Raw genomic sequence first — 14839 nt, 5'->3', positions numbered from 1 at the left:
TACAATCATTATAAAAAGCATTTCCATTACTTTTAATATTTGGAATCATGCAAACTGTGTTTCCTGCATGATTTATTACATTAGAAATCAGTCACCTTAAGATATATAGAAACCCACCCCCACATGTCAACTATTTCAATATTAATTGATACACTTATAAATATCTCAGAGGTCAAGGAAGAAAACACGAGAAAAGTAAATAAAAAGTGCTTTGAACTAAGTGATAATAAAAGCTTAAAATAGGGGCTGGGGCTGTGGCTGAGTGGTAGCGCGCTTGCCCAGCATGTGTGAGGCACTGGTTCAGTCTTCAGCACCACATGTAAATAAATAAATAAATAAAATAAAGGTATTGTGCTATCTACAACTAAAACTATTTTTAAAAAGCTTAGAATATCAGGATCACTGGGAAGAAACTTTTATAAATTAAGTACTTGTATTAGAAAGAAGTTAGAATAACAATCAAATTATTTTCAAATTATGTAGTAGAAAGGAAACAATAAGAGTAGGAGCAGAAATATGTGAAGTAGAGAAGAAATAATACAGCTGAAATTTTGTAAAAATCAAACAAGTCTAATCAAGAAAAACAAAAATTAATATCAATGGCTAGGGAGCTATCAAAATAACCCTACAGATGCTAAAAATTGTATGCCAACGTAAGTGATAACTTACATGATATTGTCTATATTGGAGAAGGATCCGTGTTCTGCTGAGAAGATATGTCTGTTAAGTCTGAATTATCAATTGTATTTTTTACTTCTATAACTTCTTTATTTAGTTTCTGTTTGGAGGATCTATCCAGTAGTGACAGAGGCATGTTAAAGCCACTCAACATTATTGTGTTGTGGTCTATTTAATTCTTGAAGTTGAGAACGGTTTGTTTGATGTATGATGCTGCATTATTTGGGGCCTAAATATTCATGATTGTTAATGTCTTGTTGATGTACAATTCCCATAAGCAGTGTGAAAAGCTTTCTTTGTTCTTTTTGGTTAACTTTGGCTTAAAGTTCACTTTATCTGATCCGAGGGTAGAAACCCCTGCCCAAGCCCATTTTTAATATGGGCCTAGTGTCCTTCTTCCAGCCTTAGTTCTCTGACCGGTGAGTTTATTCATTTACTTGGCACTGCCCACACTGTCCAGATTTTATCCAGTATCAGTTGTGGACTAGGCACTGTGCTGTTGGTTGGGGATTGAGCGGTGGGTAAGAGAAGTGGTCCCTACCCTCCTTCTTCTTACCACACAGAACCTCTGCCATTCCCCAGTTTCTTTTTATGTGTTCGTAGTTGCTGTTCTCTCTTCTGGTGTGACTTTTTTTTTCTTTTAACTTTTCTGCCTGGAGAATTTTCTTTTACCCTTTTAACTAGCCTAAGTTTTATCCTCTCTGATTGTCATCTCAAGTAGAGTTAAATAGGGCTTCCTCAGTGATCTCTTAGAACGTACCTATATCCTTCTATGGCTTTTCCCCTGAAGAGTTTTAATTAATTGTGTGTGTGTGCGCCTGTGTATGTATGCATGCATATGTGTATAGTAACACACAGATACCTCTCCTGTGAGGTTGTAAGCTCAGTAAGGACCAGGAGCTATGCCTTTACCTGAGTGCTTTTCCAGCTTTGTGCCTTCAAAATGTTGAGTAAATGAGTGAATAAGAAGCTATCAGATGAACTATTATTGCAAGGCACTCTAGGGGTTGTAAATATGAAAAGAGCTAGTCTTCCTTCAAGGACCTAACCGTGTAGCCAGGGAGATAAGAAATAGATGAGTAGACTGCAAGGTACATTGTGATAAGTTCTATATGGGCCTTATCACAGGTGAATTCTTGAATTTAAAGGGAGAGACAAATTCTCATGAAGGATTTTCTGGTAAATTTATAGATGATAGGATTTTCTTCATGCTTACATCAGGGATACATTGTGAGGGATACATATGATGATTAAAATATGGTTCCCGATGTTAAGAATTTTATAACTCAGTAGTCTATAGCCTGCAGGCTAAATCTAGCCCATGGACTGATTCTTACATTTTGTAAGTTGTTGGGAGGAAAAAGATTTGTGACACAAGAAAATTAATATGAAGTTGAGATTTTAGTGTTCATTCTTAAGTTCTGTAGGAACATAGCCACATTCATTTTGTTTACATATCATCTATGACTGCTTGTACTGTAGCAGCAGCAGAATATCCATAACAGAATGTTTGGTTTGTAACGCTTAAAATCTCACTGTTTGGCCTCTTACAGAACCAGTCTGCTGACAGTTGGGTTAGACAATGGTAAAGATTCAAGTAGAGACGAGAAAAAGACATCATATTGAAAATGGTGTCCCACACCTATAATCTGAGCTACTAAGAAGGCTCTGGAGTTACAAGTTCCAGACCAGTCTGGGCAACTTAGTGAGAGCCTGTATCAAAAATTAATAAATTATGAGCCGGGAGATAGCTCAGTCGGTAGAGTGCTTGCAAGGCCCTGGGTTCTATCCCCTGCACCGCAAAAAAAAAGATTGATTAATTAACAGGGTGACCTGGAATCAGTCCCCAGTGCTGCCCCAAAACAGGGTGGGAGGAACAGAGAATACTGGCAGTTGTATGAAAGCTTTAGAACTCACACAATGATCAAATTTAGCCCTCTTATTTTGCAAAATAAGCAGATCAAAAATCATGTCAAAGTTCACAGGGCTCATAAGTGGCAGTGTTACACTGGAATGACTGGTATAGAAGCTTTCAGGACTGTAGAGGATGATAAGATTATTGCTGAGGTGGGGCAGCATCATAAATGGCCTTGCCCTTGAAAAATGAGAATTGAGGAACAAAATAAGAACAGGCTTCCTTTCTCTCTTTGAATATAATGTTTCTTTTCTTTTCTTTTTTTTTTTTTTTCTCTTGTATTTCTAGAAGGCCTTTGAGCCCTACTTCGAGATTTTGGAAGTATACTCCACAAAAGCCAAGAATTATGTAAATGGGCACTGCACCAAATATGAGCCCTGGCAGCTAATTGCGTGGAGTGTCGCGTGGACCCTGTTGATAGTTTGGGTGTATGAGTTTGTCTTCCAGCCAGAGAGTAAGTATATTGTCCCTTTTGTAAAGGCATAGTGGAGTGTCACTATCCTTGGAAGTCATGGCTGATGGATTTGGACTAATTTCTTGTCCTTTGGTTCAGTTCCAGTTTTTAAAATCTGTTTAAATGGAGAGTGATACATTGTTTCCTGGTTGATAAAGTTTTAATAGGATTCTTGGGTAACCATTACTGCTTATATTGATTTTTCTGCATTGGTACCTTACATAAAAACTCCTCAGAAAATTAGTCATTGTAAGGATCCACAGATGTCTCAATGTGGCTTAAGCCTTCTTCAGTACCTAGAACATAATTATGTCATCTGGAGTTCCCAGAGCAGAAATTTATTGCTTTCATTTTGGACCATCCTTTTCAGTAAAGATTGAATGAAATTGGAACAGCACTTATGCAGCTACCATTTGAGTCCCTATTACATGCCAGTCACTGAACTAGGCTCTGGGGGTATCTGCATAAGTAGTAGAGGGACCCTCTCTTCTTGGAGTTGAACTTCTGATGTCAGGGGACAGTGGTAGTGACTGAGGGAGCCAGATCAACATGGGGAAGAAGGAAGCCATTTTCAGGGACTGCAAAAGAGAAGTCTCTAAGTGATCTGCTTGTAAATCCTCCACCCTTACCAACGTGGAAGCTGCACTCCTGCCCACTTATCTCCTCCCCACTTAGAAACCTGATTGCGTGTAACCCTCTTGTGAATTATTTTCCTCCTGTAGGTTTTGTTTGATCACACCTAAATCCAAATAGTAGATATGGTGGTGGGGATTTTGTAACACTCTCCTCGACCCTTTCCCCACTCTGAGTTACTGTCCTTGGTATTAGAAACCAGTAACATTGTTCAGTCATTTCCATTTGTTCAAAATTTTTGCAGTGCTTTTGTTACCCTGATCTCCCTGATAACATCTGTTTAAGTGGCCCTTTAACTGGACTTTTTCTCTTTTTCTTTCTCTCCCCCAGGGAAGACAATTTAGAAGCCAGATTGTATTTATCTCTTTATCATGCAGATAGCCATTGAGCTGTTCTTTTAGCATTGCATTTTTCTACTCTGAATCCCTTTTTGCAGAGGAGAGGGTCATTCTGGAACTCAGGGTGGAGACTAGGGAAGGTGAAAACTGGGAGCAGCAAGACCCTGAGTAGGAGTTAGCAGCCCTTGAAGGCACGGTCTTCCTTAATTCTCTGATTGTCAGTCATGGCTTATGCCCTTATACTTCAGTGTTGATTTTAACTGTGGGGTTGTCCATAGCTTATGCCTTCTTCATACTTCAGTGTTGACACATTAATAGAAACCAGGTTTATGTGTGGGTCTTTAGCCTGCCTTCCTCACAATCGAATGGGTATAATATTACATGCCCTAATTAGTCACACGTAATATGAGCATCATTTGTGTAAAGGGAATTTGTAAACTGTAAAGAGCCATGCATTATTGTTCTTACATTGGCACCTCTTATTTTAGCTTAAAAAATTCTTATTAAAATTCTTTCTTAAAAATCGACAAAAATTATATTTGCGCTATACAAAGTGATATTTTGAAATATGTATTCATTGTGGAATGGCTCAAACTAAACATATACCTCACATATCTTTTCATGATGAGAACACTTAAAATCTTCTCTCCTGTCAATTTTTAAGGGTATGATATATAGTTATTTATTGAATTCATCATGTTGTACAATAAATCCCTTGAAGTTATTCCTCCTGTCTGACTGGAATTTTGTGTCCCTTGACCAAAATCTCAGATCTCACTCACTCTTCCACCATCCCTGGTAACCACCACTAAAAAGTTTTCTCTTCTTTTCTTTCTGTACCTCCAGGGACTTGACTTCTGAGGTGATTACTTTAGTTCACATATTTCATTTTAAATTTCTCCATTTCTGTGCTATATTCTGTTCCTTTTGCTCTTTCTCTTTTTTTCTTACAATTTTCACAGAAGTAACTTATTCTTTTATCTCCCTCCTTGGACACATTACTATACTTCAGGAAAACTGGCTCAGTCTGCCAATTTTTAGATTGCTTTCCACCTCATTAAGTAATTACTTCATCTATTAAAGAAGCCGTTCGAAGTCTTTACAACTAACATCATTATGGTTGAATAAGCTGGGTATGGTGGTGCACACCTGTAATCCCAGGAACTCAGGAGGCTGCGAGAGGAAGATGGTTAAATAAGAAGCAGCTTAAATATCCAACATTGTTATTCTTGTTTGATCATATTTAAAATGTGTTTGGGAAGAATTTTTAATAATGTAGAAAATGCTCAAAGTAAGAAGAGACTATAGTTAAATAGACAGGAACTCTCAGTCGTGTATCACAATGTGTAGAACCTAGGACTAGAAGGAAATTACTCTGAAATTCAAACAGAAAAGTAACCATAAACCAGTGGTTTTTAGTTCCTTTGTCTTACTATTCAGTCTGTGCCTTGGTGACTGGTTTTGTCCCAAGCATTGTGAGAATGTCGATGGTAGATGGAGGTAGAAAGACAGGGAATCGCCTAAGCAAAAACAACTAGCAGGATGCAAACTGTCATGTAACAGACGTGAAAATAGGGAGTCTCTGTGGTGGTGGGGTGGAGAGGGATTAGGAATGCCTGAGTCTACTGGGAATGCATTAAAAGCTCATGCTTGCTTAAGCCCTGGATGTAAATTCTTACAGACTGATTTGGGATAACAGAAAATTCCTACTATGCATTTGAAGCAGCAATAGATTCCTGGAAGACCTGGGCTAAAAAAGTGAAGACTTGAGTTAAATCCCTGTTGTCACTGATCTGATCTATGGCCTTGAGCTAGTGTTCGAGCTAGATCTTTAGTTGTCCTTTATGTCACTATTGGATAATGTATAAAAGCCTGTTAGACCAACCTCAGAATTATTGTCAGTATGAGTTCAGACATTATCAAATATGAATACATTAAAAGGCATATTCATCTGTTTAAGTCTGCCTGCCATGTATTTATAATTATTGTAGTCAACAACATCAGAATTCTTAGTTTATCCTTTGTGCTATCTGACAAAATGGACTCTGGTATCCGTGATTTTCACCAAGTTCTTTTTAGATCTAAAAATGCGCTAGAATCTGTGTTGTTTGAGAGACTAGAGCATAGATCCAGAAAACAACAAAAACACAAACACTGCTCAGCCATTTGGTTGGGGAAAGGAAGAGAATTGTTGGGCATCTCTGGAAACCTGGGAAGGTCAAGAACTCTGGGAAGAGTACATGTAACATTGACTCTAGCAATTCTGCTTCTGAGAGTCCCTGCAGATATCCTTATATGTGTACAGTGTGGTGTGTTACAAAGGCATTTATTTTAGAATGATTCATAATAGCAACATTAGGGATGACCTATATATCAATCAGTAAGGGGAAGGTTAAATAGATTATGGTACATTCATATACTGGAATAATTTGCAGGAAGGTAAAATAAATTGTGGTACATTCATATATTGGAATAATTTATAGTTACACAAATGAACAAATGAGGTAGCACTGAACTTTTATCTTTCTTTCTTTTTTTTCTTTGCAACACTAGAGATTGAACCCAGAGATGCTCTACCACTGACTTAAGTCCCCTATGTCTTAATTTTTTGAGACAGGTTCTTGCTAAACTACCAGTACTGACCTTTAACTTAAGATCTTTCTGCCTTAGCCTCCCACGTAGCTGGGATGATGGACATGTGTCACCACATTCATCGATAATATTTCTAAGTGGAAAAATAAGGTCTAGTACAGTGGTAGACTGTTATTTTTTGGGTAATAAGGGCAACAAATAAGAATATAGCTTTTTTTCTGGTACTGGGAGTTGAGCTCACTGCCTCACGCATGCTCGGCAAGTACTCTACCACTAAGTACTCTACCACTACGCTATGCTCCCAGCCCTTTCTTTCCTTTTCTTTTTTGTGCTACTGGGTTCAGGGCCTCATCCTTTTTTTTTTTTTTTTTTTTTTTAATTTTTTTTAAGACAGGTTCTTGCTAAATTACTCAGACTGGGCTTGAATTTGTGATCCTCCCGCCTTAGCCTTCCTGAGTAGCTTGGATTACAGGTGTGCATCACCACACTTGGCTAGGAATGTATCTCTACTTTTACTTGCATATGTATAAAGAAACTATTGCAAAGTGTGCTGGAAACTAATAGAAGTGTTTAAGGACAAGATGATGCCTGGGAGATAAACGAGAGAGATAAACTTTTATCATGTATGTTTAAATTTTGGACCATGTGAAAAACTAAATTTGAAAGTTTTTTTTTTTTTTTTTCCCCTGTAATAAACTCAACAATCTGAAGGAAAGTAAGGTCGTGAGAGACACACTGAGTAATTGCTATCTATAGACTAGAAAATCCTATCTGTGGACATTCATTTGACTAATAGAACCATTTTTTTCTTGTAGGTTTATGGTCAAGGTTTAAAAAGAAATTTTTTAGGCTTACCAGGAAGATGCCATTTATTGGTCGCAAGGTAAGTGAACTTTCCTTAGGTCTTTTTTTACCCCTTGATAATCATACTTCTGTTTGTGTTAATATTCTTAAGGTGGAGGGATGATTTTGTTGCTCACCTCCAGGGAACATTTGGTGGCAGCGTTCGGAAACAGTTTTAGATTGTCACAACTTCATGGACTGATACTGGCATCTAGTGGATAGAGGCCAAGTATACTGTGAAATATCCTACAGAGCACAGGAAAGCACTACCACAGAGATTTATCTTTCTCCAGATGTCCAAAATGATGTCAGGATGGTGGTGCATGCTTGTAATACAGCTACTCAGGAGACTGAGGCAGAAGGGTCTCAAGTTCAAGGCTATTCTGGATAACTTAGATCCTATCTCAAAATAAAAGTTTACAAAGGACTGGGATATAGATGATGGGGATGTAGATCAGGGTAGAACACTTGCCTTCAAGAGCGCCTGAGTTTAATCCTTAGTTTAAAAAAAAAAAAAAAAAAGTCAAAAGGAACAAAGGTTGAGAACCTTGACTTAACCCTTTCTCCAGCATATTTGGCCGCAGGAGGAATGATGAGAATTTGAAATTAGAAACCCTGGATGAAGTGTTACTGGGCTTTAGAACATCATTTGGCTGAACTGAGTTAGACTACTGGGCTTAGGTCAGGGATTGGCACGCTTCTGTGAAGGTCTAGCTAGGAAGCATTTTAGGTTCCACAGACAATACTGTCTCTTTGAGCAGGAGAAGCACAGTTTAAGGAATAAGCCGGTTGTGTTCCAGGGAAACTGTTCACAAAAACAGACCAGCTTTAGCCTCTGGCTGCAATTTGCTTATCCCAGGTTTAGAAACTTAAAGAGATAACGGCCATTCTCTTGCTCTTTGTACCTGTTTGCCCTCTTCACTGTGTCCTCTCTACCCTCACCCCACTGGGATAAGATACCCTTTGTGTCCTCCACAGACTCCTTATCCCAGGCAGAGATAAAACAGGGCAGGCCCCTTGCAAGCTCTAAGGAAGGCACTTGAGGCCTTGATTTCATCATATCCTGCAGGACCCTGCCCTCACTTTTCCATTGGTTTCTTCCAACTTCACCTGCCTTCAGGTGTTCTTTCACGTTAGCCTTTTTTGGGGTGGGGAGGGGAGAGACTGGGGGATAGGCTGGCTCACAGAGGGTAGCAGGATTTCCCCCTTAGTGTTCCCTATGTTTTTTCTCCTCTTAACCTTGTCACTTATCTTCAATTTCAGGATTTTGAGACAAATGCTAGAGTTCCAGAACCCCATATTTAAATTTATAAAATAACAGAATTAGAAGATCCTTCGAGATGATGTGATTACCCTCTACTTTTCAGATACAGATTCTGAGGCTTAGAGACAAAAAGTTATTTATTTCTTCTGTATGTACACACACAAGAATCTCAGTTATTCACTTATGCAACACATATTATTGACACTGGCTCAGTGTCATGTACTTTCCTGGTGCTGGGGATAGAGTGTTGAACAAAACCAAGTCCTTCCTCTTGTGAAATTTATAGTTTAGTAACAATGACAAAACAAACAACTGAACAAATACATAACAGTTTCATTTTGAAATAAATGCTAGGAACAGATTAAAATTGGGTAATGTGATAGAAACTCTGAGGCAAGAATTAGAGGTAGGAAAGTACTTGCTGTGCTTTCTAATATTCCTCTCATAGTGATTTTTGGTCTGTTTATTATAGTATCATATATTTTTATTATAGTATCATAGTCCACACATGGAAGCTCAGCTTTCATAGGTTCTTCCTGTTGCATAGTCACCATGTGTTCAGCATAATTTTTTATTTACAACTTTAAAAATGTCTCCATGTCCATAGCAGGCCTCAGCATTGCCTGAGAGTGTGGACTCTGCTACCTGCCAGTGCTGACGTGGGAGACTTGTGCAGATATGCTTTAAAGAAATGGTTTTTCCTGTGATTTTTCTGAGGACCATGACTAAGAAGATCTTGTATTCTAATCATAACTTGGACTGAGAAAGTCTAAATAGTTTAGAGTGAGATCTTGGAATCAAACTTTAACAAATACATCACTGAAGCCCTAGCACTGTAGCATGCACAAATTGTGACATGTAGCTCATTTCCCCAAACTTACCACCTGAGAGTCTGCCTCCTTACTCTGCTCTGCTGTTTTTATTCCCCTAGCAATTTGATTCTGTAGCTTTTTAAAAAAATTATTTATTTATTGTTAAATTTTTTACAGACTGCATTTTTGATTCATTGTACACAAATGGGGTGCATCATTTAGTTTCTATGGTTGTACATGGCTGTAGATTCATACCATTCGTGTCATCATACATGTACATAGGGTGATGATGTCTGTCTCATTCCACCATTTTTCATACTCACCTCCCTCTCATTTTCTTCTACATAATCTAAAGTTCCTCCATTCTTTTCTAACTCCCCACACCCTCACCCCCATTATATATCATTATCCACTTATCAGGGAAAACATTTGGCCTTTGGTTTTTTTGGGATTGGCTTATTTCACTTGGCATGATATTCTCCAATTCCATCCATTTATTTGCAAATGCCATAATATTATTATTCTTTATGGCTGAATAATATTCCATTGTGTATCTATACCACAGTTTCTTTATACATCCATTTGTTGAAGGGCATCTAGGTTGGTTCCACAATCTAGCTATTCTGAGCTGCTGTAAACATTGATGTGGCTGTGTTACTGTAGTATGCTGATTTTAAATCCTTTGGGTATAAAACGAGGAGTGGGATAACTGAGTCAAAAGATGGGTCCATTCCAAGTTTTCTGAGGATTCTCCACACTGCTTTCCAGAGTGGCTGCACCAACTTGCAACTTTACCAGCAATGTAAAAGTGTGCCTTTTTCCCCACATCCATGCCAACATCTGTTATTGTTTGTGTTCTTGATAATAGCCATTCTAATATTGTCTTTAAAACATTTGCCAGAGCAATTAGGCCAAAGAAATTAAAGGGATACAAATAGGAAAAGAAGAACTTAAGCTGTCTTTATTTGCTGATGACATGATCCTATACTTAGAAGATCCAAAAACTCCACTAGAAAACTTTTAGAACTAATACATGAATTCAGCAAAGTAGCAGGATATAAAATCAATATGCGTAAATCTAATACATTTCTATTTGTAAGTGATGGATACTCTGAAAGAGAAATTAGGAAAACCACTCCATTCACAATAGCCTCAAAAAAAATAAAATACTTGGGAATTAATCTATCAAAAGAGGTGAAAGACCTCTACAATGAAAACTACGGAACATTGAAGAAATTGAAGAAAACCTTAGAAGATGGAAAGACCGCCCATGTTCTTGGATAGGCAGAAGTAACATTGTCAAAATGGCCATTCTACCAAAGATGCTCTACAGATTCAATGCAATTCTAATTAAAATTCCCATGAAATTCCTCATAGAAATAGAGAAAGCAATCATGAACCTCACCAGGAAGAACAAGAGACCTCGAATAGCAAAAGCAATCCTGAGTAGAAAAAGTGAAACAGGAGGTATCACAATACCAGACATTAAACTATACCACAGAGCAATAGTAACAAAAATGGCATGGTATTGGCACCAGAATAGACAGGCAGACCAGTAGTACAGAATAGAAGACATAGAGACAAAACCGTATAAATACAGTCACCTCGTACTAGACAAAGGAGCCAAAAACATACAATGGAGAAAAGATAGCCTGTTCAACAAATGGTGCTGGGAAAACTGGAAATCCATATGCAGTAAAATGAAATTAAACCTGTATCTCTCACCCTGCACAAAACTCAACTCAAAATGGATCAGGGACATAGGAATTAAACCAGAGACCCTGTACCTAATAGGAGACAAAGTAGGCCCAAATCTTCATCATGTTGGCTTAGGATCAGACTTCCTCAACAAGACTCCCAAAGCACAAGAAATCAAAGCAAGAATCAATAAATGGGATGGACTCAAACTAAAAATCTTTTTCTCAGCAAAGGATACAATCAAGAATGTGAAGAGAGAGCCTACAGAGTGGGAGAAAATCTTTTCCACACACAGTTCAGATAAAGCACTTACCTCCAAAATTTATAAAGAATTTAGAAAACTTTACACCAAAAATACAAAAAACCCTATCAATAAATGGGCCAAGGAACTGGACAGACACTTTGCTGAAGAACACGTACAGGCAATTAATAAATATATGAAAAAGTCTTCAGCATCTCTAGTAATTAGAGAAATGCAAATTAAAACAACTCTAAGTTTCTGTAGCTTTTAATTTTCTGTCTGTCTGACTAAAAGTACTCCTCATGAGATCAGGAGGGTTTTTTCACTGTCTCCCACTGCCTAAATTTGTTTTGTTCACTGTGTAACCCTGGCCTGCACTAGTTGCTCAGCAAATATTTATTGAACAAATAAGTAAGTGAATGAATGAAAGAAAATGGCTCAGAAATGGAGGTTATGAGAATGGAAAAGAAATAACCTTAACTGAAAAATTATATAGCAGCTTTGTCCTTAGTTCCTGCTAGAACTTCAGGGTCAGACAGTGCAAGCTGTTGACAGCAGCTTGAGAAGGAGACAGTTCTGAAGTCTTGTGCAAACATGGGGCACTTGAATGGGCTCTCCATAGTCCTAACGTGCAGTGTGCATGTCTGCTGAAGTTGCTCATCATTGCACAGAAGACCAAGGATCCCTTTTCATACAGTGTGGTAGGTTTCTTGACTCTGCCTTCTCTTTTTTTCTTACATGCACTGTAGGCTGCTGCCAAGACAGGAACAAGGTCCAAATATTGCACTCAGATTAGTGCTGACTTCAGCAACTGCAAACCAAGTAAAGCAGTGGTGATGTCAGCATGGCAGAGAAAAGGGGTGTAGAGCAATTGAGCACATCTTTGACCTGTAGAGAGAAGGTTGACTCTTCAGACTTCTAAGAGACTGTTGAAGCTGCTAGGTAAACCATCAAAATATCACATATCTTTAAGAAAAAAAATATCATTCTGGTTCAGTAGTCCTCATGCGTTGTCTGGTGTAGAGCAGTTGATTGGCTCTCATAACTGGTGTTTGGATCCTCTGTATTGCATCTTCTTGCTAACTTTTTTCTTTCCTTTTTTTTTTTTTTTTTTTAAACTTTGTTTTTCTTACCTTTGAAGATCCAAGACAAGCTGAATAAGACCAAGGAGGATATTAACAAGAACATGTCATTCTTGAAAGTGGACAAAGAGTATGTGAAAGCTCTTCCCTCCCAGGGTCTGAGCCCATCTGCAGTTCTGGAGAAACTCAAGGAGTACAGCTCTATGGGTAAGATGCTGTTCACGTGTCAAGTGTTCATGTGTCTCCTTCCTTTCACATACTGGTTTTGTCATTGTTTAATGTTCCTGTTTGTTAAGAATAACTCATTCCTGCACAGCCGGGTGCAGTGGTGCACACCTGTAATCCCAGCGACTGAGAAGTCTAAGGCAGAAGTGCTGTAGTTTCAAGGCTAGCCTCAGCAACTTAACAAGACCCCTGTCAGGAATAAAAAGGGCTGGGGATGCAGTTCAGTGGTAGAGCACCTCTGGGTTCAATTCTCTGTATAGCAATGAAAATAAAACAAAATAACTCATCCCTAATCCTTATATTTTTAAGAGGAACCCATTTCCTGTTTCAAAGACCAATTTACATATTTAAAAAATTATTTTTAGATTCATCTTTCATCCATAATGCAAGCAAATCTTAGAGTGGAACTTAGTTCCATTTCCTTCTGAAGACAGATACATTTCTGTTTAAAAAACAATGTATGAAATACAGAATCATATTGAAATTACAATCTGTATGAAGGCATGGAAAAAAAAAAACAAAAAGTCATTCTAATTTCATCATCAGAAGTGAACACAGTTCATGTGTATCAGACAGGTAAAGCAGATCTGGTGGGTCTCTGAATATACCTGATATCTCTGTATAGTGCACAGTGTTCACAGTGCTTTGTGTGGTTGTGTACACATACATGCATGAACACATATGGGAATGATAAAGACACCAGATAGCTTGATGCTCAAGAGTACAACCCATGGAATCAGTCTGGATGCTCATGCTGGGTTTGCCACTTACACTGTGATCTTGGGTGAGTTATGTACCTTCTGTCTGTCCCATTTGCTCTGTCTCTACCATCTCTATTCCCCTGGTGATTGTGGGATTAAATGAGATGATACATAGAAAGTACCTGGCATACAGAAGGTTTTCAGTAAATGTTAACTATCATTGCTGCTATTTTTAACACAACATATGCATGTTTATTATAGTGTAAGATCATATTACAAATACTTTTTTAAAAGTATGGTTTTTAGTTTTACATACTTTTTGATTTATAGAAAAGTGGCAAAGATGATACAGAGATTTCCTGTGTGCCCTTCATCCACCTTCTCCTGATGTGAAGTCTTACACGGCCATGGCACATTTGTTAAAACTGAAAACTTAACTTGGGAATAGGATTTTTATCCAAACTAAAAAATTCCATTCAACCACTTTTTCTATAAATGCCCTTTTTTCTATTCTGGGATCTAATCCGGGACATTATGTTGCATTTTGACAACTTTAAAGATTTCTAATTGACGTGTGTTGAATTGTTGGCATTGGATGGTACAAAATTAGAGTGTAAAACGAGATGATATAGAGCAGGGGGTAGCACCCTGAGAACTCTGTGCTAAAGATTTACATTTCTATGAGGCTGGTTGCTGCCACCGTTTCTTCCCTACCGAATGGTCCCTTGCCATACTCTCCAACATAGTAAAAGTACAGGAGATAAAACCAGGTGTCCTATGCTCAAAAGGCTGGTGACCATGGGTCTGAAGATAGGCCTGGTACCCAACAGCGTCCTAAAAGGAAAGAGTTAAAGTCAAACCAGTAGTAAGTCAGAGCTTGGCAGTTGACTTCAAGAGTGAGGAATTGGAGCTGGGCGCCGTAGGGCATGACTGTAATTAATCCCATTGGCTCGGGAGGCTGAGGCAGGAGGATCATGAGTTCAAAGCCAGCCTCAGTAACTCAGCAAGGCCCTAAGCAACTCAGCGAGACTCTGTCTCGAAGTAAAATGGAAAAAATGGCTAGGGATGTGACTCAGTGGTTAAGTGCCCCTGGGTTCTAATCCCTGGTCCAAAAAAGAAAAAAAAAAAAGAGTGAAGAATTTGTCAGTGTATTTGTATTTGCTTCTCAGTCTTCTACTGGCTTGTTAAAGCCAAAGATCTTTGTTTTGTAGGGCCCGTGGCTACGTGTAGTTTTCAGTAGTGTGTTTCTGTGAGAGCTGTCTCACTACTCACTTTCAATAGGGCACTGTCATGTAGCCAAAAGGCCCCGAGACACCCACGTCAGCAGATACGTTGGCCTAATGTGGAATGTCTCTGGGAGAGC

General features: G+C 38.4%; 1 protein-coding gene across 5 annotated transcripts in view; it reads left to right on the top strand.

Moving 5' to 3' along the window:
• Positions 1–14839, top strand: part of SGPL1 (sphingosine-1-phosphate lyase 1) — a 51557-nt gene that overhangs the window by 18973 nt on the left and 17745 nt on the right. For 3 of the 5 annotated variants that reach the window (XM_079135795.1, XM_079135794.1, XM_079135796.1), the window contains exons 3-5: positions 2882–3047; positions 7426–7493; positions 12610–12757. In XM_079135795.1, the coding sequence (XP_078991921.1) occupies positions 2882–3047; positions 7426–7493; positions 12610–12757 (382 nt within the window). Of the gene's footprint in view, positions 1–2881; positions 3048–7425; positions 7494–10763; positions 12411–12609; positions 12758–14839 lie in introns of those variants that run through there. The other 2 variants (XM_079135797.1, XM_079135798.1) reach the window with 2 other exon arrangements.

This window comes from Sciurus vulgaris (assembly GCF_902686455.1).
Source record: "Sciurus vulgaris genome assembly, chromosome: 4".
Taxonomy (NCBI): domain Eukaryota; kingdom Metazoa; phylum Chordata; class Mammalia; order Rodentia; family Sciuridae; genus Sciurus; species Sciurus vulgaris.
The sequence above is the reverse complement of the archived record's forward strand: the minus strand, read 5'-3'. Positions and strand labels throughout refer to the sequence as shown.